This window comes from Candoia aspera, chromosome 8 (assembly GCF_035149785.1).
Source record: "Candoia aspera isolate rCanAsp1 chromosome 8, rCanAsp1.hap2, whole genome shotgun sequence".
In the NCBI taxonomy this organism is placed as follows: Eukaryota; Metazoa; Chordata; class Lepidosauria; order Squamata; family Boidae; genus Candoia; species Candoia aspera.
The window spans coordinates 68,947,874-68,975,617 of record NC_086160.1 but is presented as its reverse complement, the minus strand read 5'-3'; the positions used below and the strand labels follow the sequence as shown (position 1 = coordinate 68,975,617).

Sequence of the window (27,744 nt, the reverse complement as noted above, 5' to 3'; positions counted from 1 at the left end):
AATAGCACAATCAATGTCATCTCAGCAGAATGACCCAGCCTGAAACTTACTGAAAAGGGCCCAGATAATCTGTTTTTCCAAGGGCTGTATAAAGCTATAGCCCAACCACATTCTCCATAAACTTCCCCAAAAAGGGAAGGTTGAAGGCTGGATATATGATGTCCAGAACTTTTAGGTCCAATGATAGTCTCTTAAGGAGGGGGTGTACCACCTCCTTCAAGATGGGCAGAACCACTGATTTCAGTTTTTATTCTTTAACAATGATCAATGAGAAACAAAAGTACTTCAATACAAGTTTTTATTTAGAGATGCCAAACAGTTTTCAATTTGCTTGGAAAAAAAACATAAAATTAACATTAGGGATTCAGTTACTAGCAAGGCTTAGTAGTGGTTTGTCTCTGGCACACTCTGGGCCAGTACTTTTGAAATAATTTTAGCCATCTTAATTAGCTACTTATTTTAATGAGGTAGCTAGTTTCAACAGGAAAATTGTTAGCAACTTCTGAGAACAGTAACTTCTGAGGAAGGGCGCTGCCTGAAAGTTTGAGTTCTAAAGTTCTAAAGTAGAATGTTTTGGAAACTTAATGCTTCATGGAAAATGTTTAGCAATAACAACTTGTTCAGATTTGTCTGAGCTATGATATGTTTTAGACAGAAGCAATATTATTTTGACAAAATAATACAGTATTTACTTTGAATGTCTTAAGGTCTTGAATTCTTGCTTTTGTTGCTTCTTAAAAAATGTGAGCAGTTATTACATAGATTATTAAAAATCCCCACAAAGCAGTTTTTTCTTACATAACACCAGAACTATCAATAGACGTAAACAATGGTTACAGAGACACAAGAGGGCCTCAGGGATTTCAGAGCACTTAAAGGGCTTATTAATTATCACAATATACCTAGGAGGGTTGATTTGGTTGTTTTGCTAGAAATATCTTGCAAATCAAAGTCCAAAGGAACCTTTAACTTTGGAAACATAACTGTAGTGTGTGGAAAGATAGTTTCATGTCCCAGTATGCTAATGTGCTACAGAATATAGCTGTATTTTCCTAAGGTTTTGAGGGTACATTTGGAATTTTGGGAACACATAAAGCACTTTGCCATGGGGAACTCCTTCATTTACCACCCAATTACCATAGTGAGTATGTTCAGTTAAAAATCACTTATGGACCAGACAGCAAACTAATTTAGTCCTCCATAACACTTTATTTCACCACCAATTTACTACTCTATGTTTTTCTAAGAAGGTGAGCACACTTTTGAAACAAACATCATGGATAATCTTTCTGCAATCTGATGGTTTTGGGTAAAAGGAAAACATGGTTTCCTGAACTTCAAAAGAAGGCATGATGCCATGCTAAAATACTAATATCACCTTTATTTAAAAGCAATAATGAGGCCTAAAATTCCAGGTAACAATGGCTCATGGGAACTTCAACCTGGCTTCCTTGGGAGCGTAAGTCAGAGGTGGCTCAAGGGCTACCATGACAGCCGTGGGCCTGAAACATGACAGTGGTCATATGCTAAATCTAGTTTTCTTGTCAGAGCAGTAGCAATGTGATTTGATGTCGGGGGAGACTGCTACTGCTCTCCTGTCACAGTCAGATCACTCTCTGTTAGCTCTGAGTTCTCTGATGCTTCTTCCCGCCCACTGCAGAGAGGCTGGACCTGTGAAATCGGTCTGTCCCAGACAACTGATGGATCCAGTACGGCTCCAGAGGGAGCTTGGGGTTGGCCCTAAAGGTCCGGTACACAGTCCAACCAAGGCCTTAGTCACTGCCTGGAATGAGAAGGCAGTGGAAGCTTTGGATCAGATTGTACCCATGTGGCCCCTTTTTTCCCACAGATCCTGAAACTCCTCTTGCTTTACTGAGGGAGGTGAAGTGGTTGGAGAAATGCCTGAAGCGCTGCTGGAGAACAATGAGGAATGAACCCAACCAAGTGAGAGTGGGTATGGTAATGGGATTTCTTATGGCCATGCCTACCTAGCCTAAGATCCAGACTTCCCCACTGTTGGACTAACCACTCTACAGGGGGTTCCATGCTGGTTCTGAAGACTAAGAAAATACAATGTCCTGATCCCTCTGGTATTCAGGACGACAGCAGTGACATTAGTGCAGGAGCCTCAGCCAGTTCTATGTGCAGCTCTTTGATGGATTCCAGTCGATATCTCTGTGTTTGTGACATCCAATGGCCATCCAAGCAAAGTCTCACCATGCACAATTTCCACTGTCATCCTAAAGTCCTGAATGCTGAGCATCTCACGGCCCTTCCATCAAGGCGACTGAAATGGCCACAGGATGTTCAAGCGCTGTGACGATACACAGATCATATGTCATGAGTACGGATGGTGAGCAGGAGAGGGCCCCTATCCAGGGGGGGAAAAACACACGTAGTTTAGAGGCTTTGAACTGTCCTTCAAAGAAACTCAGAAGAGAACCACATTGAGTTTTGGGGTTTATCTGTCTGGGTTTCCCATGATCCTTCAGTTTGGTAGGATTTTCTGTCTACTACAGCAGTTAATAGAGGCTAATTTCTTGTCTCAGCATGGTTTTTTGCTTAAGTCAGGACATCACTGCTGGAAAGAGGGTATGCTGAACAACGGGCTGTGTCTGGTGTGGACTGAGTTCTTCACGGGTTGCTCAGCAGAGGCTATTAAGAAATGCCTCCAGCATGTGAAGTAGTTTCCATCGAAGACGCTGGGTCCCCTTTCACTGTTTTCTGATCCATCTTATCCTTCGGACTCAGAGTCGCAACATTCTGATCTACATTCCTTGTCTGAATCAACGAACAAATGGCTATCTGTCTTGTCAGATCACACAATTAAAGATCTCCAGGGACCCAGGATTGGCACCGATACTGTTTGCTTTGCTGTTTATTGCCTGGGGTCTTCGCTCCAGTGAGCTTTCCCTTGAGTTGGGTGCCGATTTACTAGAAGACCATGCTAAGTGATGGTTTCCATACAAGTGGAGGCCATCGGTACGTTGGTGCTGGAAGACTGCTCACCTACGGTCCAGTAAAGCCATCTGTAGGGCCAACCACGCTGCTATTCAATGCCTGTATCATCTTCAGTGAAAAGATGCAGTTTTCTCTGGGCAGTAGAACGATGAGTATTGCCAACAGAATTGTATGACATCTGAGATAAATCAACATTGGTCTGCCATTTTTGAAACCTTGAGTGTGACCAATATGGAACTTCCAACTCATCTCTTGTGGCCCCTCATGGATGCTATTACACCCTCCAAAGTGACAACAGTGTTGTGGGGAATGGGCTGTAGCACCCCGGGTCTGGATCAATTGACCTCCGCAGAACTCCTTGCCATGCATCAACCCTCTTTGCCGGCTTATTTCAACCACCTTCTGCTCGTTGAAGAACCTCCAAAACATCTTGCATGTTCCTGTGTTACATTCTTGCTGAAATCAGAAAATCCATCAAGTCCGGATGATTTTAGATCGATTTTTATTGCTTCTATTCTTCGTGTGCTCCACAAAATTTTGGCTCGGCAGTTATGCGATCTGCTTCGTCTCTCCTCTCTGCAGTACACCTTTCTGAAACAGGACGACTCTTTGGAAGCTTCCATCCTTCTACATTCCATCATGAGAAGAATGCACTTGACACGGTCTCCTTGTGCTATGTTGTTTCTCAACGTATCAAAAGCATTTGACACCATATTTCATTCCGCTTTGCTTCGAGTGGCTAGTTCATCCAGCCTTCCCTTTCCCTTCGGGAGAACCACCCCATCCCACAGGGGGTTCTACTGCTGGTTCTGAAAACTAAGAAAGTACAATATCCTGATCCCTCTAGTAGTCAGGACGACAGCAATGACATTAGCGCAGAGTCTCAGCCAGTTCTGCATGCAGCTTTGATGGATTATGGTCAATATCTCTGTGCTTGTGACATCCAGTGGCCCTCCAAGCAAAGTCTACATAAGAACTCCGCAGTACGGTTAGGCGACACCTTTGTTGAGTGCAGTAAGTGTGTTAGGCAGGGTGACCCTCTGTCTCTTCTATTTATTTATTATGGTCATCGATGACATCTTGCAAAAATCAATGCCTGAAATGGGTTTCAATTTCAATGGCCTGTGACTAGGCTCGACTGCTACCACCAAGCAGGAAGCCTGAGCCAAGTGGAAGACAGCCTTGTTTCAATCAGTTGATGGCTGTGATTTGAATGTCTCTCCAACTGATCCAGCCAATCATTAATGGTTGTCTAAGTCATCAAGAGTGTTTCCTTGTCTCTTCTGGAGAGGGATACAACTTAGAGGTGGAGTCCTGCCCACAAAGTCTACGAGTGCACAGGGTGTGAACCAACAGATAGTTGATTGAACATGCAAAGGTACCTGTAGAACTCCAGAAACTCTACATCGTGTTGTACATGTCTGTAAGGTTACTCATTATGCCAGATATGCCCACCATAATCATGTTTTACAACACTTGGAACAACTGCTTCATAAGGATAGTACCACTATCTGGACCAAGCCAATTGTACCATCTAGCTCTTCCTTTATTAAGCTGGACCTTATTGTCCATAGATTTAACCATCTGTGGATTTTGGACATCTCTATTGTGGCTGGTACAAGTTAAAAGAAACCTGGGATCTTAAAATTACAAAATATGGGCCAATTGCCCATACTAAAGATATTCAGAAGTGGCACTCAGCTTCAATTCCTGTTCAACATTCCTGCTTGTTATTTCTAACCATGGTCTGTTTTTTGATCCCTCAGGTTGCAGTCTTCGGTTGCTAGGCCTGACTTGCCAAGATAGTATGGGCCTTTGTCTTTTAACCATTACAGGTTCTTTGAAGTGCTACAACCTATACACCCATGGCACTAAGACTGGTTCCTGAATGGAGGCTGTTGGGACTGACTTTGATTTATGACCCACTCTGGTGACTATTATCCTGTGCTTCTGTTAGCAACACTGCCTTAGAAAATGATGCTTCAAGCAGCATGTTAGTTCCTTTGTATGATCTGTTTGGTTTATTTGTACATCTTTCTAATAAATAATAAATAGAGCCACTACTTGTGACACTAAGGGTGGCAAAATGCCAGTATTTCTCCAGCTTTATTGCACCTGCAGATAGTTCCCCAGGCCTTCCTGGGGAGGACGTATATTCATCTTCCTTTGGTTATTATATAAACCAAGAGAACTTGGAGGGGATGGCATTTAATATTATGCTGTTTTATCCTCCTGTGCTTCTGCGTATGCTGCTCTGAGATGTTGAGAGAAGAACAGCATAGAAATCTCAGTAATAAATACAATTAAAACAGTAAATATATCAATATTTGAATAACCTGGGACCTGGTTTCTTAGGGAACCCCACACTCATTGAAAAGAGCACTGGAGCTGCTCCAGTATCTGTAAGCAAAGGCCTAGAAATAAAGGTTTGGGTACTTTTAAAGCTCCAAAAGACTTATTACAGAATGAGGTAGAATAAACCTATTACTGTTTAATGCACTTTTTGGTACGTTTACCCTAACAGGTTAAAACAGCCGCTACTTTTTTTTCTTCTGGTAAGATCCTTAAGTCCTAAAAAAAGGCATAAGTAGAAATTCCATCAAGGTGGGGATTTTTTTTCTTGAAGGTGGAATACAGTAAGGAACTTTCTGAATGTTTGCCTGCCAAAATTATTGCCTCAAAACAGAAGACACCGAAAACAGAACTCTTAAAAACAGCGGACTGGGGGCGCCAAGGGCCGCTGTCTCTGACCCCTGAAAGGAAGAGCCGCCAGGGCACCAAGACCAAGAGACACACCCCCTCCCCGGAAGAAAAGCAAGAAGGAGCGAGACGGCGCCCCTTTCCCGCTTCCTCCCCTCAGAGAAATGACAGATGAACAACCGACGGTGAAGCCCCGCCCCCGTTCTACGCAGCTGTAAAATAACAGCGGGGGGAGAGGGAAATGAAGGGCGAATGTCTCTTCGCCAAGAGCTGAGCTTAGCGTCACCATCAGCCAATTAGCACCGACTGCTTTGAACGGCAAAAAAACCGACGCCGGGGGGGGCCTGGAAAGGCAGGACCGCCTCTATCCAATCAGCGCTTACCCGCCGCTGGCCAATCCGAGGGCAGGCATTTGGGCGGACTTTTCAAACCGAGAAGTTCTGGGGTTAATCTTGTCCCTTTAACGGAGTGATTCGATCAAGGACAGTGTTCTTCTGCTTCTCTTGGGCCAGGAGTAGCTAAAAGAAACTGCCTGACATTCGTATAGCCTTCTTTGTGGGTGAAGGGTTATCCATGAGAAATGCTAGTATTCCATCGCAGAAGCTAATGAGAAAAGGAGACTCGTTTCTTCTTCAGCCTTTCAACTCCCTCCCTTTTGGTGGGGAGAAGGGTCCTATCACCGGGATCTAGATCCCTCCGCCTTAAAAAAAAAAAAAACAGGGAAGAGGGAGGGAGAGCAAAACAAAAGCGGTGGGTCACGTGACGGAAAGGGGCGGAGCCGACGAGCCTCGGAGCGCAGACTCCATTTTGAAGGTGCTCTGAGGCGCCTCCGGCAGGCTTCTCCCAGAGCGGCGTCCGCGGCTGACGGGCGGAGGGAAAGGCCATGGTGGTGCTTGTACGCTGACTCCCGGTGGGGAAGATCTGGGACTGGAGGGCGAACAGGCGGCGGGGGCTGAATGCGGGGCCACTCGGTCGGTAGCGACGACGCGCTGCTGCAGCTGTGGTTGTCGTTGCTGCGGCAGCGGCGGCCGCAGGGATCGGTCGTCTCCCTTCGCTCCAGCCCCCGATCTTCCTCCTCCGGTCCTTCCGACCTCCGAGAAGGGAGATCCGCTGCCGCGGAGAGGTAAGTCCAACGGGGCGGAGAGAGACCCGCCCGGGGGGGGGGCAGGTGAGATGTCTTGAGAGACAAAAATTATTAAATTTTTAAGAATTTTTTTATGTTTTGAAGTTTTTAAATAATTTTTTAATTTTTTGAAAGGACAGCTCGGTGTTACCCCTCGTTCTCTCAACCGCAGTGAAAACGTCCCCTCTATTAAAAGCGGGGGGGGGGGCTTCTCAAGTTCCGAAGCGCCGTCTATTTATGCGGGAAAGGAGGGGGTCATTCTGCTCGTTGCGCATGCGCGTAGCCCCCTTTGTGGGGGAAGGCGGGGCTCCCTGCGCAGATGAGGAATGCTTTGTTTAAGGGCGGGTGGGCGTCCGTGGGTCCTCCCCGCTGCTCCTCTTCTGACCATGGACCCTTGGGAAATGGAGGTGTGATTCCCCCCATTTTGAGGCCGGGAGTGTATGGAAGCTGGAGACGAAGCCCTCCAGTGTCCTGGATGAAACAAACCCGGTTCCCACCAAAAAGCAGGGAGGAGGGAACATCCTCACCAGTTTGCATCACTCACTGTGAACCCCTCCCCCGATGGCCCTTAGGATGTAAAATGTGTCCCCTGCGGTTTAAAAGGATAAGCTGCTTTTCCCAACCTGGTGCCCTCAGGATGAGGATTGACCACCCTCATCCTTCCGTGCCCAGCTTGGTGGTTGGTGCCCAGCTTGATGGTTGGTCGTGCTGGTTAGGTATGGTGGGGGCATTGCCTGGTGCATCTGGTGTGCGTGAGGCTGGGGAAGGCTGGTCTTGGGAGTCAGACTGCCAGATGGCTCTTGGGGGTATTGTTTAGCCTTCAAGGGGGAGGGACCTTCTGATGGGCTGAGCTTTGCACTGGCTTCTGATGGCAGGGAAGGGGAGGCATTCGAAGCAATGAGAGGGAGCTGAGGAGTCTTGTCGGGGTGGGAGAGAATCCAAGGTAGGAATGGGTGAGCATAAAAATCTATGGCAGAGGTGTATTTGTGTATGTTGAGTGTAATTAGGAAAAGTTGACTCGGGGTGAACTCAGAGTAAAATGAGGATAAACAGTCTTCTGGAAGCTATTTCATAGTGGCTGTCTGCCTCTTAAGGTGGGGAGGGGAGGGAACAGGTCACATGCTGGAGTCCTTGGGGAGGATTTAATGAGTGGGATTTAGGGATAGGAGCCCTATAATGAGAAAAGGAAAATGTAAACAGGATTTATGGTTGGTCACTTGGGGTAACCAGAACTAAAGTTGGGGTATTTATTGGAAAGAGTGCACTAGCTTGTTCTTGCAGCACTGATACAAAGGAGGTATGTTTTGGGGGGTCAGCATTTCAGGGGGGGAAAGCAAAGTCAAAGCATCGTTCAGTATTGAGAAATTGTAAGGGTATCTGGTTAAGGATCCTTTGTGTTAATCTGGATTGTGTATAATATGATCTGTTGTGTAGATAGCATATACTTGGACTCACTCTTTGCTTTGAGTAGAATCCTTTTATGTCCTGTTCCTGAGGGCAGAGCCAGGAGAGACATGGTCTCAAAAAAAAAAAGTTTTTGTGGGCCTTTCCTTCTGTTTATATCTGTGCTCAAGGTTGTTGTTATGACAAAATGGAAACCAAGCTGCATTTATGACTCAAAGTGAAATTGTGTTTATCTTTGCGTGTGAGAAAGTGGTTGATTGAGACACCACAGGAAACTTAGAATGTTGTAAGATGTTCAATATCTCAGTAAAGTCAGGTGGGCAGAATCTGAAATACACGGAGAGGCTGTTAAAATGCCAGCCAGATGCTATGCATATCTACACAAAACCAAGCCGACTTTATTTGGTGTATAAATAAGTATACAGTACTGGGAAGTCTCTGTGTTCTTTTGCTGCCCCCTACAGTTACTCAGAAGTTATTGCCACTGTGCCTACGTGACAAAGCTTGTCTACGCTCCACTTCTCCCTCCTCCCTCAACATCCTATTTGTCAACTATGTGGTGGAAGGAGAAGGGAAATAAAGCTTTTCCTAGTCCTTTAAACAATAGGAACATTCAGTTTTGTGTCTTATCCTTTTGCTTCTTTTCCCATTGGATGGTTTTACTACTCAAAAAAAGTAGTTGGACAGATGGGAAATTATTAATTCAGGATGTTCAAGGAGTGCCCAAGTCTTTTACTGTCAGGCTTCCTTTGGGTAAGAATTCTAGTGGCTTTGAAATCATATACCTACCATCGGCATTTAGCACTGCAGTTCTGTGGTTCTATACTCCAAAGTAAGTGTTGTTGAAGCAAAGGGAGACTATTCCTGCCAACATGGGGGTACGGTTGATTGATTTTTCCCATTTGTAACACCTCCTGACTCCATAATGACTCTGGGAGGCACTACAAATGGACCAAAATAGACATTGTTGTAACCCAATGCAGTAACACCAGTAATTTGTCTGTGTATTTGGTTCCCCCCATCTCTTCTGAAAACTTGTTTTCTTTTTCCTAGATGAAGGACATTGAAGCTAAAGAACAGATGAGCAGCTGGCTCTTCAAACAGCTTAAACTTCATTTGGACCAGGAATGGAAATACCAACCTCGGGAAAAGGGGCTGAGTTTGATTGAGTGCACTACTGAGGTGAGGAGATAGAAACTTGCCATTTCGGTGTGATGTGGAACCTCAGCTGGGATGACCTGCTTGTGGAGGAAGTGGCCAAAAGCATGGGGACGGTCTTAATGTAGTCATAGCAGGAAGCTATCAATATTAACGTTAGTAATTTGTTTAGAGCAGTCTGGTGGCTTGTTATAAAATAGACCTGTTCAAATGTAATAATTCAGCATAATAAATTGTGGCTTATTCAGTCTAGTATAAATGCTGGGTCCTTGGCTTCTCACCTTGTACAATAGGTATTTAAACAGATGGTCACGATTTTTAAAGCTGTTGGAGCATTGCTTCCCAAATGATTGTACTGAGGAACTGGCAGTGATCAGGCTGTACATAGCTTGAATTTCATATTTGAAACGTCTGCAAGAAAACAACAAGGCTCAGAGAGCACTAAAGACTCCACGATACATATTTGTCAGGTAGCCCTTTGCTTGGTCCGGAGATGGTCAGGGACAACGATTCTTTCTCTGTAAGAACGGTGCCTGCCAAATTGAAAATGGACGTTGTTCTTCATGAGACTAGCCAAGTTATTGAATGGAGCAACCCTTGTTTCTGAAAGAAGCAATGCTAGATTCTTCCCAGGAAATCTACTTTGAAAGGGTGGGTTACAGATCATTGAGGTGGAATTAGTTCTGACCTCTAGCTGGCTTAGTTATGTTTCTGTCATCCTGCTGTCAAGTAATTGGCCATCACTGTTTAATCAGAATATATAGCTCATCTGATCAAAACTTGTGATGCAGAGTTCTGCAACTAGCATTAAGATGGTGCTCGTCTTGTTATAGAATGAAAACACTTTATGTCCGAGACTGAGGAATGCAAAAGTGGAAGATCTCTGGAGTTTGATCAGCTTCTTTGGATTTGCCACAGAAACCTTTGTCCTGGCTGTCAACATTCTTGACAGGTTTTTGGCACTCATGAAGGTATTTGGGCAGGAAAGGAAATGCAGTATCAGAATTTTCACAGTTTTATATTGAATAGATAGATAAACAGCCTTTGATATTTGTTCTGGAGTTTAAGGCAATATAGTTCACCTCTTAGCATATAGAGTAATATATAACTATTCAGAATACAGTATACTGATATTAAAAGTGTCTGATATTTTAAAAGTATTTTCATATTTTCCTTGTTTTTTCTAGTCTTTCTTTGTCTCTTACCTTTTCTCCAATCTCAACCACAGCTATGTGCCACTTCTTTATGGCACCAATTATATCTTTATGCGCTGGCCTCCAATGAGGCCTCATGAGCATTTGCTGAAATTCTAGGAAATATTCGTTACTGGTGGAATGTTGCGTGGATTTAGGATTATCACAGTTTTTCTCATTTAAAAGTTTTATTCTGATCGCTGTGAGAACTGAAATTGCAACAGTCTGTAGACTGTGAAATAAATTGACTTGCAAGATCTTTAAAATGTGCCTCATTTGTTATCCATTCAGTATTGTCAAGTAGCTTGCCAGGGACTGCAGCACTTATTCATAATGTTGTGCTCCTTTTACTTAGGTGAAGCCTAAGCATTTATCCTGCATTGGAGTCTGTTGTTTTCAGCTGGCTGCTCAAGAGGTTGAGGAGGAATGCAACATCCCATCTCTCCATGATGTAATCCGGATTAGCCAATGCAAATGCACTGTTTCTGACCTAAAGCGGATGGAGAAAATAATATCAGAAAAACTGCACTTTGACTTCAAAGCAACTACTGCCTTAACTTTTTTGCACTTATACCATACTATTGTACTCTGCCATACCTCAGAAAGGTACTGTTGGCTCAGTTTAATTCCTTCATTTCCAGTAAAAAAGATCACAGCATACAATATCCCTGTTAACCCTTTGATTTCTCCCTTTCCAATCTTTGCTGGGTTTTCTTGTTACTTGCAGTAGTTCAGGTACTTTAATAGATGACAAGTTTCTGTATGGTTCATGCACAGTGAGTTAAATCAATAGGGTGATATCCAGGCAGCTTGCCATGCTGTATGTGGAAAATAAATTGGTGCACTCTGCATTTTCAGGGTTTAGATTTACACATTGTTCTGAACTATAATGTGATTTTTAGGGACGCGGTGGCGCTGCGGGTTAAACCGCTGAGCTGTCGATCGGAAGGTCGGTGGTTCGAAACCGCGCGGCGGGGTGAGCTCCCGTTGTTAATCCCAGCTCCTGCTCACCTAGCAGTTCGAAAACATGCAAATGTGAGTAGATCAATAGGTACCGCTTCGGCGGGAAGGTAACGGCGTTCCGAGTCATGCTGGCCACATGACCCGGAAGTGACTATGACAACGCCGGCTCCAAGGCTTAGAAACGGAGATGAGCACCGCCCCCTAGAGTCGGATTCGACTGGACTTTACGTCAAGGGAAACCTTTACCTTTACCTTTTATAATGTGATTTGGTAGATTCTGATTTAATGTATTGTGCAAATGTAGTCACGGTATAGCATGTGAATCCAGCCAGTAACATTTTGTTACCCTGACCGTTACAGGAAAGAGTTGTTGAATCTCGACAAACTGGAAGCACAACTTAAAGCTTGTAACTGCCGACTTGTTTTTTCAAAAGCAAAAGTAAGTTTGAAATAAACTGTTCACCAATTGAAAGTTGGGATCAGCTACTAAATTTTTGAATTGAATGTGTATTTCTGTCCTTTCAGCCATCCATTTTGGCCCTGTGCCTTCTCTCTCTGGAAGTGCAGACTCTGAAATCCATTGAGTTGTTTGAGATTCTTCTGTTTGTTCAGAAGCACTCCAAGGTAAGAGATTAGCATTAATTCCCTTAGGTCCAGCCATCCTGTGTACATATTTTTGGAAAAAGCAATAGAGTTGATTCAAAAATAAGGTTTTGTTTTTTAAACTGTACAGAGTGAAATGCCCTCCCATTTTGAAGGTAAATCATTTGGGAAGAAAATGCATCTTCCTGCAGTATATAATTTCTGAACTCCTATAAATGGAAGCCAGAACATGACTTTTTCCTGTTCACCTGTTATGCTAAAAGCTGCATCATATCACGTGGAGGTTACCTCCTCAGCACATTGTTCAGACTGCATTTCCATTCAGTCTCATATGTTTGTGGGCCCTGTTAAAGTCAGTGTATTTTCCTGAGGCAAATATGATTTGAGTTATGTGTACCAGTTGATTTGCCTGCAGGCTGATCTATGTAGATTGATTTGGAAAGTTGTCCTCTGGGTACAGCTGGGTTTACAATCAAGCCAATGCGAATAGAATTGCAGCCATAGTAGATTTGTAAGAGAACTTTTTTGGGAAAAAAAATACATATGTGAATCTTTTTTTAGATAAGCGACAGTGACTTGCTGTATTGGAGAGAGCTGGTCTCAAAATGCTTAGCAGATTATGCTTCTCCTGCCTGCTGCAAGCCAGACCATAAAAAACTAGTTTGGATTGTTTCAAGGCGCACTGCTCAGAATCTTCAAAACAGTTACTATAGTATTCCTGAGTTGCCCACAATCCCCGAGGCTGTATGCTTTGATGGAAGTGAGAGGTAGGTAAACTGTATTGGGCTTTCTCTATGTATTGGCCATCTGTATGTAGCCAGTTCAAGTATCTAATTGTAACTTATTTTCAATGTTAAGGACTGATTGATGACCCATCAACTAGCATTTTTTTTGCTAGCTTTTATTTTTAGAAAAATAGAAGTACGTGTATATGAGAATGAAGGATATAATTGTTAACCTATCAATTGTGATGGGTATATATGTGTCTTTGTGATGTTGAGGGAGAGACCATGACTTTGTATTAGAACTCACAAGGTTACATTTAGAAGTTCCTCATTTTGGAAAGTAAGTAATGGGCATCCTTGATAACTGCTGCTGGTCAGAATAAACCAGCCTTCCTCCATCTGATGCCTCCTAGGTGAGTTGGATTACATCTCCCTTGCTGGGGAAGTTGGTGTGTATATTTAGAGAGTGCCTGGTAAAGGAAACTAGGATATACCATACTTTTATTATTTTGAGAAGCTCCTTGTTCCCTTTGGAATAGAATGTCTTTTTCATCCTCTTACGTTTTTAAAAAACTTCTCAGATTGTTTAATGCTGTGTGGGTACTTTGGCTTCAATCTCATCTTACGCTTTTGCACTGACGTGTAGCTAACCTGTGAGTTGGTTTTTCCAAGACCATGGCAGTTAGCTTTTCCACATGTCATTGGTTAACATACTATCCTCCCTCATGCTTTAAAATACAAGGGCATGCAGATTGGCAGAGGGGGAGCTGATTCCTCTTTAGTCAGCCAGTACAATCATTTTCACAGGATTTCTTTTTGTCAATGGTAATAAGATGCGTAGTTAAATACATGGCTGAGCTAATGAAATGAGAGATCACAGTGGCATAAGATAATTATCAGCACTGCTGAATTTGCACTTATCTTTCTTAAAGCAGTAGAATTTTGTAAGCCATCCAAAGTCTAATGGAGTGGGCGGCCGTAATAAATTTAAATTATATTACCTGGTATTTCGGAGTATCCTGTTTCAGATCTTGTGTAAAGGCTCCCTTGTATTGTGCTGATGACTACATGAAGATGCCCATGTTATTTTCATAGGCAACAGCATGGAAATTGTTTGCCATCATCTTCCATGATATTGCTCTTGCTTATCTCTGTGTCTATCATTCTAATTTCAAAGGTTGACATAGTGCTGGTACATTTTAAAGCGCACATAATTTTTGATAAAAGCTGTTAATAAGCAATGAACTCCCACCTTTCCTTATAAAAGAATGATTCATTACTATGCCTTGTCATACAATGGGTTTTATCAACAGCTTTTTCAGGCAAAGTTATAGATTAGCTCTTACCATGCCATTTATCTGTTAAGATATGATCTAGATAGTTCCATTGTTTAGCAATAAGTAATTTGGCAGCTAGAAGTAGAAATTTAATAAGTTTTTTTACTTTGCAATGTCAAATTCTGGCTATCAAATATACCATAGTAAGCCTAACTCTGGAGACTTTATCATATTCCCACCAGAGGTGAAAAAATTCAGGTTACAGCCTTGCCAGCATCTCATTGAATATTTAGGAGATCTGCATGAGATTCTTATGGAGGGTTGATGCCATCGATGTAAACAGTCTCTAAGTATTTAATAACATAAGTGACTGATTATTGGAGTTGTTTTGACATTTGCATCTGAAATTCTGAAGCTTGCAAAGCCAGTTCCTCACAAATTCAAAGGGAATACATTCTTAATATATATGGTTAGGTGCAGACTTTCCTAGGAAATTTGAGCATGTCTGATAAAAATATGCTGTATGGTAACTTCGGTGATTCAGTAGAGAAGATATGTGATGAATACCATATTTGGCTGCTCTTTTTTCCTTTGTTCATGATTGATAATTAGCTTCGTATTCCTTCTTATTTCCTAGTGAGGACTCTTGTGAAGACATGAGCTGTGGAGAAGAAAGTCTCAGCAGTTCCCCCTCAAGTGATGCAGAAGGCACCTTCTTTTTCGACCTCAAGCCAAAATCAAAGTGGCAGGCTCTTTCCTTTGATTCTGTGTGCTAGTCTGAGCTCTTAATGCATCGTAGTATTTTTAGGCAATAAGTATCTAAACCAGCCCTCTCCAGCTAGGGTGCCTTCCAAATGCAGGCTTCCACTCCCGGAATCACGAGCCACCGTACTCGTTGCTGAGAATCCTGGGAGTTGGAATCCACACATCCGGAACGGGCTACGGTTGGGAAAAGCTGATCTTAGCATTCCTTGTACTTTAGTGCAAGATCTCATGGAGTACTCAAAATATATATTGTGCTTTTTACCTTTGTATGATGGTAGGTCTGATGTGGCATGATGGATCAAATTAACCATTTCAAACCTTGTTCAGTAAGAAATGTTCATAGGAGCACATATCTGCCACCAGATTACAAGATAGCTTGAAAGTTTGCTGCGTGCTTGAATACTCTTCTGTAATTAGGTTGTATCTTAGCGGTGACATATTTGGGGGATAGATGAAGTTGCAGAAACATATGTGAATTTCTTTTGTGAAATATTTTAAATAATTCTTTTGTTACGTATTCTTTTAAAGAAAGTACTCCTGGAGAAGTACTTCGGTTTCAGGAGCCTTGTTTTAGTCAAGAATACAGTATTGGGAGAAATAAATAAGCTGCCTTTTTAAATGCAAAACCAATCCACATCAACATTCTATAGCATATTTTAGTGTTAAGATTTCTGAAGATGAGCTTTCAAATCCTCAAATTAGGAATGAAATGTTTTTAGAAAATCTTAGTGTTATTGTAAAAAATAAAGCGTACTGCTAAAATTAGAAGTATTTGATTTCAGTGTAAAGTCCACAGTCCCTCCCATAGCTTATTTCAGTATTCGTTTTATGTTGTTATAAGTAAATCTATAATCATTAGACTTTGCATGCTTAAGTGAAAATGGTTAGTGGAAAGGCAATTGATTATGGAGAAGTTCTGATAAATGTGAAGTTGATAAAATGGTTTTAATGACATTTAACTGCTTGCCTTTTTTCCCCTTAAAGCACAGACTTTATGGTTGCTTTACTTAGGTCCTTCAAATATATGCAAAGTAAGCAAAAGAAGTCATTTAGTCTGTAGTAATAATGTGAAAGCAATGCTGTGGTTGAAATGAAGGGGCAATAAAGTTAGGATTCTTGCATCGTGTGGCTTTCCTGTCTAGGCAGAAGTGAATGGTGATAATGTGTGGTGTGATCTGATTTTTATAAAGAAAAAAGTTTACAAAAATGTGTAAAAATGTAAATTAAAACCTGTAAAAAAAACTTAAAAAACAAAATAAGCTGAAAAATATTGTATTTTTACAGTGTATGTTACTTTCTATATGTTGCATGTAGATATTAATTTATTATACCTTGTATATGTTATAAATAGTGTATATGGAAGGTGGGGGATTGGTACTACAAGACTGTGTCAGAACGTTTTTTGAAAGCTATTTTTGCTCAAAAATAACTCAAGATTATCTCTCCGCTTCAGTTCAATAAAACCAAATGCTTTTTCCTATTTGAGTCTGGTGATTTTGGGATAAAAGTACAGCTGGGACATTAGAAACCAGAAAGCTTTTTTTAAGGAAGTGGTAACTTCTAACTAACGGGAGCTTAACCAAAATTCAGATGCCATTTTCTACAGTATAGATGAATTAAAATTTCAAGAAAAATGTATCAGTATCATTCTAAGGTTCTGGAGAGAGTTTCTACACAATCCTTGATACCTTCCTGTACAGCATATAATCAGACTAGGTGCATTTAAAAAATAACCTGGTGGAAAATAATAAGGGTGCTTATAGGTTGAACTTCAGATCAGATAGCCAATCAAATCCATATCCTAACTTGCTAACACAGGATTTCTCAACCAGGCTTCCGTGGCACCCTAGGGTTCTGCGAGTGATCACTACGGGTTCCCTGGGAGACCACAATTTATTTTTAAAAAGTATTTCAAATTCAGGCAACTTTATATCAAAGGTAAGTTTCTTTATTTTCAGTTTAAGAACACTGTTAATGCGTATATTGAGGCTTACACGTGAAATGAACATAATTTTGTAACTTCTGGCCTATATTTGAGCCTGAATGTGCAGGGGTTCCTGAGGCCTGAAAAGTATTTCAAGGGTTCCTCCGGGGTCAGAAGGTTGAGAAAGGCTGTGCTAACATATATGTAAATAGGAAGTTCTAGAGCAGCCAGGCTCAGTTGTCATGAGATAGTGGCTTATCGTGGTGGTGTGATGATGGTATCTTGGCATAAGTTGTTGGATTACTGTCCTATATTACTAACAATTCATACACAAATAAAGATCATGCATGTGGACATCCAGAATCAAGCTTTGGCCATATATACCCTCACTTATTTTACAGCATTCACACATCATCCCAGTCTGTAGACTGGGTGGTGTACAAAATACAATAATTGAATACTCCATTCCTTGGCTTTGTATTTGGACAGCCTCTTTTATACTAGGAGGGCATTATTTTCCCCAAACCACTATCTGCCAGATGTCCCATCTGGCTAGATGGTCCCAATCTTCCAGATTACGTTTTTGAGAAAATTCTTACAGGAAGGACAGACCCCGGGTTGCCTATCCAAATTGCAACTTCCATATGAAGATGTGTTTATTTTTCTGAATTTTCAACTTTACTATTGAGATATTAGTTTGCTACTTTTTTTGAGGGGGGGTGGAATCCAAGAGGTTTTGTTTTTCAAAAGCCCAATGATTACTTGATTACCTGACCCTTCTGATAATCTTGACACACATGTGATTCTTTTAGCTGAAATTGAGTTGTTTTTTCAGCATTAAAAATTGCAAGGCACTTTTGGAATATTTTGGGACGGAAGTTTAAGTTTGATCCCTGTCCACATGAAAAACTGGTTTTTTTTAATGCTCTTTTTGTTAGAAAATGCTGTTATATATTTTGATAGAAAATGGAATATTCCTTAAGCCAATTTTATTATTTAGGCCTTCAAATGATCTGACATATTGCAAGAAGAACTTGGAGGGCCTCTAGGAGCTGAAAGGCAAGGTATTCAATTAAAACATTTTAAAATTTATCTGGACTTGACCCATTAGCAGTCAATGAAACTGCTAAATGATTTCTTAAAAGTGTTTGGAAAGTTTATTTCTACAGATGGCTGAAGAATATTACCAAGATAATGGTAATCTGGAGAAATTTTGGACTATAGAGTTAGAATAATATTCTATTTTAACATATCAATGGCCAGTTTTAAACAATATAAAATATTTCTTAGGACTTTATGGTAATTGATAAAATACTCTTTATGTTTATTGCACACCTCTGGATACTTAGGAAGCCTGGATGTCAAGTTTTTTTTCTGAAGATATACTTAAGAGAACTGACACAATTTGTATTAAATTTTGATTTAATACAGTATTGGTAACACGATATGGGAAGAGAAATAAGGTTTAAAGATCGTAATGTAATGTTGAATTATACATCAAAAACAATTATTGATTTATGAAGAAATTTGGACTTAGTCGGGCTTAGAAGGTAGCTGTAAAGGTAATTTTTCACCGCAGGAAAGGAATAACCACTTAATTCTTTTTTTTTAGTTGTACGGCATAGCAGTTTGGTGTTCATGCTGCTTTTTCTTGCTGGGTAATCCTTGTGAGGTCTGGCAGCCAGATGTGTAGACCACTTAATTAAGGAAGTGTGTTCACTCTCAGATTTTGAATTGGCTCTTTTTCAGTGTAATGGATGGACTGATCAATATGATTCCATGTGAGCAAGACTTCATTTATTGTTTAAAAATTGAGTCATGTTTACATATATATTATAATATATGGATGTGTTTGTTTTTCAGGGTTTTTTTCATTTTTCTTTGTTTCTAGTTTTTAAAGTACTGTGTTTTGTATATTTTAGCAATAAAAGAAATAGAATTAAACCATAGCTTAGGGTATTATGTTGACCCAAGAATTCTGGGCTGAACAAAGAATAAGTTAAAATTAATTTGGGGTTGGAGACCTGTGCCAACTCCTGGCTGGTCAACAAAGCCAGTGGTGAAGGATGATTGTAGTTCAATAAGATCTAGAGGGCCACAAGTTATGGGCTAGTGTTTCAAAATTGTTCTTTAGGTGATGATGGAGAAAACTCAGCCCTGCATACCCTAACCTACTGCCCTACAGATATGTTGAGCTAATTCCAAGCTCTCCATCTTTTGACTATATTGGTTCAAACCCATCTGGAGTGCACCAGATGGGGAAAGGCTGACTTAAACCTTCTTAGTTGAAAACCAGTTGCATTGAAGACCCCTAGATGGTGCTGTCGTGCTTAAGACAGGACAAGTAGCTGTGTCCAGAATTACGTTCCTTAAACACCAGGTATTGGTTTTCCAGTGGTATGTGGACAGTAGCCTTACATCTATCAACTGCCTGACAGTTGGGGGTTTTGTTCAGTATTCACTGGTATTATGAACATATATACATTAGCTCTCTTTTAGGGTAATGGACCATGAAGATGCCCTCATGGTCCATTACCCTAAAAGAGAGCTAATGTATATATTTCCACTGTAAGGGCTATATAATACTATATAATACTTACATAATACTATAGTATATAGTATTATATACTATAATACTACGCAATGGCAGTATACCATGTTCATTGGTTGTATTATTGACAATATGTTAAGCAAAGTGTCTGCTCTATGGACTATGGAATAAATAATGGGGGGTGCCATTTACTTGTGTCAGTTTCAATTTATTTCACAGCAAATTGGGATGGTTTGGAGGAGCACCAATACTTTTGGCCACACCTGTAAGCATTCTTAGTGTCTACTAGCCAGCTGTGAAGTCAGGTGTCAATTTATGATAATATTACCTGAACGTTGTCTAGAATTTTGAAAACCAAACTTTATGAAAGTTGCATTTTGCATTCCAATAGATACTCATTAGCATCTTTCTTGGCAGAGTTGATTTTCTTTCTTTCTTTTAGATTCCCCACCCCACCCATACATGTGGTTTTTAATAGAAGCTCAAATATTAAACAATTCTACACGGTTTACAAATTTAGACTGAGAGTCAGTCTGATGTAGTAACTAAGTGTAGAGAGTAAAAGAGATGATCTTGACAGAAATAGGCAAGAACTGTGACTAGGCAAAGACGGCTGAAACATTCTTTAAGTCCTGGGAAGCAGGATAATATTCAGAAGTGGCTCAAGTAAACACCTCCCCAATTCACTGCAGTATAAGGCGGGGCGGGCAGAATAGCACAATCAGACTTGCAAGACTCTGTTATTATAGCTTAGTTTTAGCCTTCCTGTAGAGTTGACTTACTGGTGTGGTCTACCTGCTGGGGCTGACACTAAGGTGCTGGCCTAGAAACCAGGAGACTGAGTTCTAGTCCTCCCTCAGGCATGAAAAGCAACTGGGTGACTTTGAGCCAGTCACTCTCCCAGTAAACCCTCCTCACAGGGTTGATATTGTGGGGAAAATAAGTGGGAGCATTAACTTAAGTCTGTTTGCCACCGTGAGCTGACGAAAAGTAAAGGTAAATAAATACAACCTACAATCTCAGTAGAATAAATAATTCTACTGAGATTGTACTTGAAAACAGCAATATAGTCCGAGTGAAGACTGCTGGTAAAAGGCTTACAAACAAAGAGGCAGGTCAAGATCTCCAATGGCAGTCACACTAAGTTGGGTCACAAAAATTGGAGCAAGTTTATTACACTCCCAAGATCCAACATGAAACAAAACAATATAAATATTACAGAATTTATTACATTAAGCAATATAGGCTTAAAGGCTTTTTTTGGGTGGAAATAGATTTAAATGGTAAAAAAAAATCAACTCAGGTTATCTAGTAACACAATACCAGAAAAAAATGATCATTTATAATATTCTTTAGCTGTGTCCTTACGCTGAGAGCAGCTGTCACAATAGTGACCTTGGGATCTCTCTCAGATAGCAAGAATTAAACACAATCAAAATGAGATCTGCCTGGCATAATTTCTAATATAGGTTAGATCAGATTTTGAAGAATCTGTGCATAAAAACTCGAAATCGGAAGAACCTGCCCACCAATTCTCCCTCTTTGTTACTGTAAGGACAGAACCTTGCTTTGATAGGACCCTTCAAACCTGCTCTTCAGCATTTGTTGTGGGAGGATGTTTAATCTGAGTTTAGTAAATGTAATCTAATATTTACTATGGCTAAAATAATCCCCATTTATCACCTTTAGAGTCATCTTGGTAAGAATTACAGTATTAGAAGAATATTTATGTTCTCCTAAGAAAGCTTCCTATTAAGGACATTTCCAGCTTCCATTCAGATAGTTGCAAAAAGAGTCGAAATTATCAGCAAATCATCTGCGGTGATCTGTGAGTTTTGTTTTGCAAATCTATCAAGATTTAGGGCAGTATTAGCAGAAATTATTTTTATTGTTATTATTGTTTGTTATTATTTGTCTACCACATCTTTCCATGACTTGAACTGCTGATGAAGCTTTCATTTCTTAACAGTGTTTATCATGGTAGAAATTGCTATCTGGAAGAGTTTAGACTTTTTCACCGCCTTCCCCTGCTATGTAAGAGTGAATTGTTTTTATTTACAAATGCTCAAACTAGCTGATTAGAGAAAGTTATGATTTTTTTAATAAGAATTTTGTTAAGTTTCAAAAGAGATAAAAGTTACAGAAAAACAAAAAACTACAAAGAAAAAAAAAACTAAAAAAGTGTGGAAACACAAGAGAAAAAAAAATTAAGAGTTACAAAAAGAGGTGACTTCTGACTTTTAACAGCAAGGATATACAACAAATCCATAATCCCATACTCAATGTTAGACGAAGATCACATTATTTCTATAAATCATACCATTGGCATATTATAAAAACCACTAAGTATGGTTGCTCCCTCCCCTTATATTAAAAAAAAAAGATTATATATATGAACCTCCTAATCAACTTCCCCCTCAAAGATAACATTTATTTAATTATTTCCTTCCTACTACTATTCTTTGCATTCCTGTCAACTATAATAAAGATCAAACTAAAAAGCATATAAATTGTCTACCATTTTACTTGATAGTACAGCAATTTTAATAATCTTAGTCATGTCAGACCCAAAACCAAACTTTATTTATTTATTTATTTTTGTTTGTTTGTTTGTTTTATTCCTTGGTAATCTTAATCCAAATCATTAAAGATAAAAGAAATCAGCCAAATCCTAAAAGCAATCTGGATAAATATTCTTAAACCCTTATCCCACTTCAAAATAAACCAAAGCATTTACATATCCCCACAATACACACAAGGCTTTTTTCTTAAGGAAATCAAACAGCCCAACTGTCCCCCTCAAAAATTCTGACTTCTCTTCAGGAAACCTCCCATACCTAGTAACCCCTTCTTTTCCATGGCATTCCATCAGAAGATCAATTCCACGTATGGCTTGTAACTCAATCTCTCCCTTTAATTTCTTCAACTCAACTAGCCAATCTTCCTCCAGCATCTCAGCAGCAGTTGAAGAAACATTTCTGTCGCTGTTAAATTCCTCAGTTTCATCCCCAACATCCCCAACCAGATGAGACATTTTAAAGCTCATATTTTCCACAATATCCTGAATGCCTTGCATAAAAACTTGGTAATAATAATAATAATAATAAAAACTGCTTGAGATCTCAATGGAAGACAGAGAAAGTCTGTTTGAGGTCCTCCATGTTTAATGCAGTGGATTATGGCGCCCCCTAGGAGCTTAACCAGCGAAAGTCAAAGATACGAAGGAATGTGTTTACTTAAGTGAGAGTGAGATTGCAGACAATTCCCCAGGGAAAGTAGAAGCAGAAAAGTGAAAGTTCAAAACAACCAATTCAACGTGTAGGAAAATGCTAATTTCTTCAAATTTAGTACAAAAATATTAACAGGGAGACAATTATTTATTCTCAATCTTCATTAATATTTGGATGGAAAACAAGCCACAACTTTAAAAGATTTTTTTTAATTAATCCCAAAATAATGATAAGCACCAAGAGAACCTGCTTCTCCTTGCTGTAGAAAGCCTCTCTTACAGTACATATACTTAAAAATATATAAATTGGTTGATTTAGAAATGGGGTGGCCAATATTAACGTCCCTTTAAGGCTACAACATGGCTTGGAAAATGGTGATGTTCCAGCCTCCTGGCAGCTCTGACCAGTCGAGCGTGAACTCTGTTTACGATCTTCTGGCTGCAAGCCGCCATCCTGGAGGACAAATAGGATGATTCCAAGCATTTGCCTTTCCCAGTAAAATGCTCCTGGGCTTCAGGAAAAGCCTGCCTGAGCTCCCAAAAAACTGCCGCATTGTCAGTTCTGCCCGTGGAGCCCATGAGCACAGCTGTTCAGTCTGCCATGTCCCGACTGGAAGTTGAGGAAGCCATGATTGTTGAAGTGGACTAATCTACCATCATTAACTTGAGAAGATAGAAGAGTCTGAATATGTGTTCACCAGTGAAATTGTCTTCACTGAGTTAACTGTAGACATAAGTCAAACACTGTTTGGGGTCTTCATAACAACTTTGCATTTAAAAACAACAACCTAGCAATGAATCCATTGGAAGGTTGTCCAAACTTTTGCACCTGATAGGTTCACAATTTTCTTATTTAAAATCTATAAACAACTCATAACTAAGTCTGCATTCAAATTTGCAGAAACTTTGGAACATGCTTAACTTCCAAATGCTCTCCAAGGGTGGCCCCACATGCAGAATGCTGCAATAGTCCAATTGGGAGGTGACTAAGGAATGAATGATCTAGGAATAGGCACAACTGGCACAGAAGATGTAATTGTGCAAAGGCCCTCCTGGCCACAGCCACCACTTGCTCCTTGAACTGGAGCTGAGTCCAAAAGAACCCCCAGATTTTGAACTAACTCTGCCTGGGGTGTATGACCTCATTCAGAACTAATGATGGAAAATCACCAGATATGGAGGACCCTAAAACACATAGCCACTCAGTTTTGTTGGGGTTGAGTTGAAGCTGGTTCTTCCCTATTCAGACCCACACAACCTCCAGGCACTGAGAAAGCACTCTGATGTCATCACTTGGGCAGCCCAGGGCAGAGATGTACAGATGAGTATCATCAGAATACTGATGGTACTTAACCTCATGCCAACGGAGAGCCCCACTCAGGGGTTTCATATAGAAGTTAAATAGGAATGGGGAGAGAATCAAGCCTTTGGCACCCAACAAAGCAGGGGCCTAGGGCTGGACCTCTTTCCAGCCAACCAATACTGACTGGAACCAACCTTGGAGGAAGGAGGAAAACCACTGAAAAACAGTGCCTCCCATTCCCAACCCCCTAAGAGGTTACATACTACTACTACTATGGCTAAGAGGATACTATGATCAATGGGTATTGAAAGCCACTGGGAGATCAACTGGAGCCAGGATGGATACACCAGTCTCAAACTGGGCCTTCTGGAGGTCATCCACGAATACAATCAATCTCATTTTGGTGCTATCTCCCAGTCTGAAACCCGACTGTAACAGGTCCAGATAATCTGCTTTGCTTCCTCCAGAGCCCTTTGAAGCTGTAGGCCTATCACCTTCTCAACAACCTTTCCCAAGAAGGGAAGGTTGGAGACTGGACTAAAGTTGTCCAGCATTGCTGGGTCCAGTGATGACCTTTTGAGAAGGGAACAGACCACCACCTCCTTCAAGGAAGGTGGAACTGCCTCCTCATGTAAAGAAGCATTCACCACTGCCTGGACCCAGCTACATTCACCTCCTGGGAGACCTCCAATCTCCTAATAAAAACAATGGAAGTCATCCTCTTATTCTGATCTTTGATAGGCACTTGATTCCTTCTATAGGGGGGAATGCTTACTTATCTTTTTAGCGCCTGTTGCGCTCCCTGTTTAAAACTTGCTTGGTAAAACAAAATGATGAAAACAAGTTATGGTGCACATGTACTTTATTACAAAATCTTACAGAAACCATGAATTTAAAACATGTTGTTACATTCACACAGACAACTGCACCCTACTTCTTTTTAATCTTGCTTTGGAGCATGTCAATCTGTTTTCATTCTTAGTAAAACAAGCTGATGTTGTAACATGTCCTCTGTCTCATTTAGGGCAGTTGTGAGAGTATTTTTCTCAAGGTTACAAAATTAAGGGTTAGGGTAATAATAATAAAGGCATGTTACCAGCAGGACTGAGAATAAAAAAACACAAAGATAAAATCACTTTAAAAGTTGGCAAGTTAAATCTGGGTTAAAATTTGACGTAAAAGAAACCATTAAACTTAAAAAAAGAAAAAAACTATCCAAGGGATAGTTAGACTCCCAAATCTCCTGTATTACCATCTTACTGGAAATCTGGATCATAGACAGTAACACCTGAATAATTTGGCTTATACCTAGCATAAACATTAATAAGTTTGTTTGTTTCTCAGATGCACCCTCTGCAGATGAATCTTTAAAATTTTGCCCATGGATTTTAAAAATGTAGTTGTTTTACAATAGAATTTCATGATGAAACCACTTTTTCAGTATATAAATTCCTTCAGCCTTTGCTGAAAGAATGTGTCTATGATGATCAGATAAAATGCGCTTGCATTATCCCTTTTATGGTTCTTGGCAAAATGTGATTCAAAGCATTTTCAGTTCCTTTTTCCTGGGTAGAGCACTAAAACCCATCTTTATGATTTAAATAAAGGACATTTCAGGGGGAAAAAGACTCTTACAGTTCTCTCTTCTACTATATATTATGAAAAAGGCATTTCTTTAAAAAGGCAGAAATTGCTGAGGTGGAAAACTGCAGCTTATGAAAAAATTGAGTAAACTACCAATTTTCAGGCAGAATACCCTGAAGCATGATTAGAAGAACGGTTGTAAGATGGAGGATGGAGGATGGAGCCCATAATGGGTTTCTCAATTAATATATAATGTAGAACCTACACTGCTTGGGACCAGCTTATCTGAGAAAAATATCTCTCACATTAGCCAATCTTCAGCTCGTGCATTCCTTCTTCTATCATTGGCTGTGGTTGTAGACTCAGAGCAGAGGTAACAGGTTTCTATTCTATCTCAATGGTGCCACAACAATCTTCCCATTGAAACTGTAGATACCCAGGATGGAGTCCTTCTGCAGTCATTTAATGACACTTTCCTTTGGCCAAGGGCTTTGATCCATTTTCCTATCCGAAAGTCATCCTGGTGATTATTGATATGATGCAGTATATTCAGTAAAGAGGATAGTGTCAGTGGTTATTTTAATGAAAACCACTATGATATTTTTGCCAAAACAAAATGAAATATTAATATTTGGAACTAAATTGGAAAAGAAGTTAGGAAGCTTCCCTGAAGGTCTAAAAGAAGCTTAGGGTATAGACCTAGGGAAGCAATTGGAAGATATGAAATGGTAAACACTTTGGAAATCAGGTGGCCTTCTATCAGCTCCTGTAACAGAGTTGCAGTAGAAGATAGTATGTGGTTGGTGTTTAATTCCAATATGAATAGTGCAAATGTCTCATAATTATTCAGTAAAATGTTGGATGTGCTCTCAGCAAAAGGAAACTCAATAGATCATATCTCCACCAAATTGGTTGGTTGCTCTTTGAGAAAGCATAAAAATCTTTCCAAGAACTTTGTCCAAAATTGCATTGAATAAGTAAACTCCGTTTCAACAACTCAACATTCCTTTGTCTTTTGGGTGTGCAGCAGTGAGAGAACTTGCTCTGAAGGTATTAGTACATTTCAAATATTCTCAGCACCAAAATCCATCGTTTCTGCTTTCTGATTAATATAGTTGTTTCAAATATGTGCTGAGCTATTTGCACTAATATGCTCTTCTGCAACATTTAGTTTAAAATTTTGCAAGTGTGTTCCAATCATTGTAGCATAGTTATCCATCCATAACATAACATACTTTTCAAGCAAACCTTTATTTTCTAGAGATTCTGTTATGTACTGAACATTAATAATCTCATTCTGACTCTCTTGTTCTTCCAATTGAAATACTGAATTTTAGGTGGAAGGAGCTTCACTCAATTTTCAGTGCATACATCGGTAGCAACTCTGTTGTGAGCAGTATGATCTTCCAATGTTTTAAAGCAATGTCAGCAGAAGATAGTGAAAATATAGTGTTAACAATTACTTCTGTCTTGGATAGAACATCTGAAAATGTTTGGGCTAGGCTGCCTCAAAAATCCTGGAATGATTAGGAATTGTTGATGCTTAATAGTATACAAACAAATTCTCTGAATTTTATTTTATCTATTTATTTATATTTCAAATTTCATCACTGTCCATCTCCCCCAAAAGATGGACTCTCTGGTATTACAAAATGTAGGTTAATCAGCAAAATTGACTGACTATCTCTGATTATTTCTACCCATCTGGTAAGATCTGATAGGGTTGGCCTACTTTGGATTCTGTCACTTATGTAACATCAGCTGGCAGGATCCGGAGATGTACCTTTCGGACACTCACCTCTGCTCTTTGAAACAGCATCTCCCCTGAGATTCAGTTGACTCCGACCCAGATGCCTGGTGCTGGGTCAGAGAGTGATCTGGTTGGCTGAGTTTTTCCTGCTACTTTATGTTCTTACGGTTTTGTGTTTATTATTTGTTTACTGTGTCCTTTTTATATGGACCACTTTGAGTCATGGGCTAAGCAGGCATCTGTATAAATCAAACAGACAGACGTATACATACACTGAAAATGTGAGAAGACCTCATTCACCTTTACTGTGCTGTGAGACCACACCTGGAATACAGTCCAGTTCTGAGCATCTCATTTCCAGAAGGATCTTGACAAGTTAGAACAGGTCAGAGGAGGATAACACAAATGATAGGCACTTGAGGACATGCTAAAGGAACTTGGGATGTGCAGTTTGGACTGAGGAGAGAAATAACAGCTGTGTTTAGGTAGATAAAAGGAATTATTTTCCAAGGTCACAGAAACTAAGACCAG

At 40.2% G+C, this 27,744-nt stretch overlaps 2 protein-coding genes across 2 annotated transcripts in view; one reads left to right on the top strand and one right to left on the bottom strand.

Annotated features, from left to right (window-relative positions):
* CNOT6L (CCR4-NOT transcription complex subunit 6 like) overlaps positions 1-27,744 on the bottom strand; it is a 386,677-nt gene that overhangs the window by 278,167 nt on the left and 80,766 nt on the right. The gene's annotated exons all lie outside the window — the stretch shown is intronic.
* Positions 6,471-16,352, top strand: CCNG2 (cyclin G2). The gene is made up of 8 exons (XM_063309695.1): positions 6,471-6,784; positions 9,242-9,370; positions 10,180-10,317; positions 10,895-11,145; positions 11,863-11,941; positions 12,028-12,126; positions 12,667-12,872; positions 14,745-16,352. Exons 2-8 carry the CDS (start codon positions 9,242-9,244, stop codon positions 14,881-14,883), a joined length of 1,041 nt encoding a protein of 346 aa, XP_063165765.1. The 5' UTR covers positions 6,471-6,784; the 3' UTR covers positions 14,884-16,352.

Bases quoted from the DNA above. Each gene is read 5' to 3' on its own strand.
- CCNG2 (XM_063309695.1), top strand. From the start codon at position 9,242: ATGAAGGACATTGAAGCTAAAGAACAGATGAGCAGCTGGCTCTTCAAA. The intron at 10,318-10,894 runs GTATTTGGGCAG...CCTTTTACTTAG, and splicing joins GGTTTTTGGCACTCATGAAG to GTGAAGCCTAAGCATTTATC. The intron at 12,873-14,744 runs GTAGGTAAACTG...CTTATTTCCTAG, and splicing joins TGCTTTGATGGAAGTGAGAG to TGAGGACTCTTGTGAAGACA.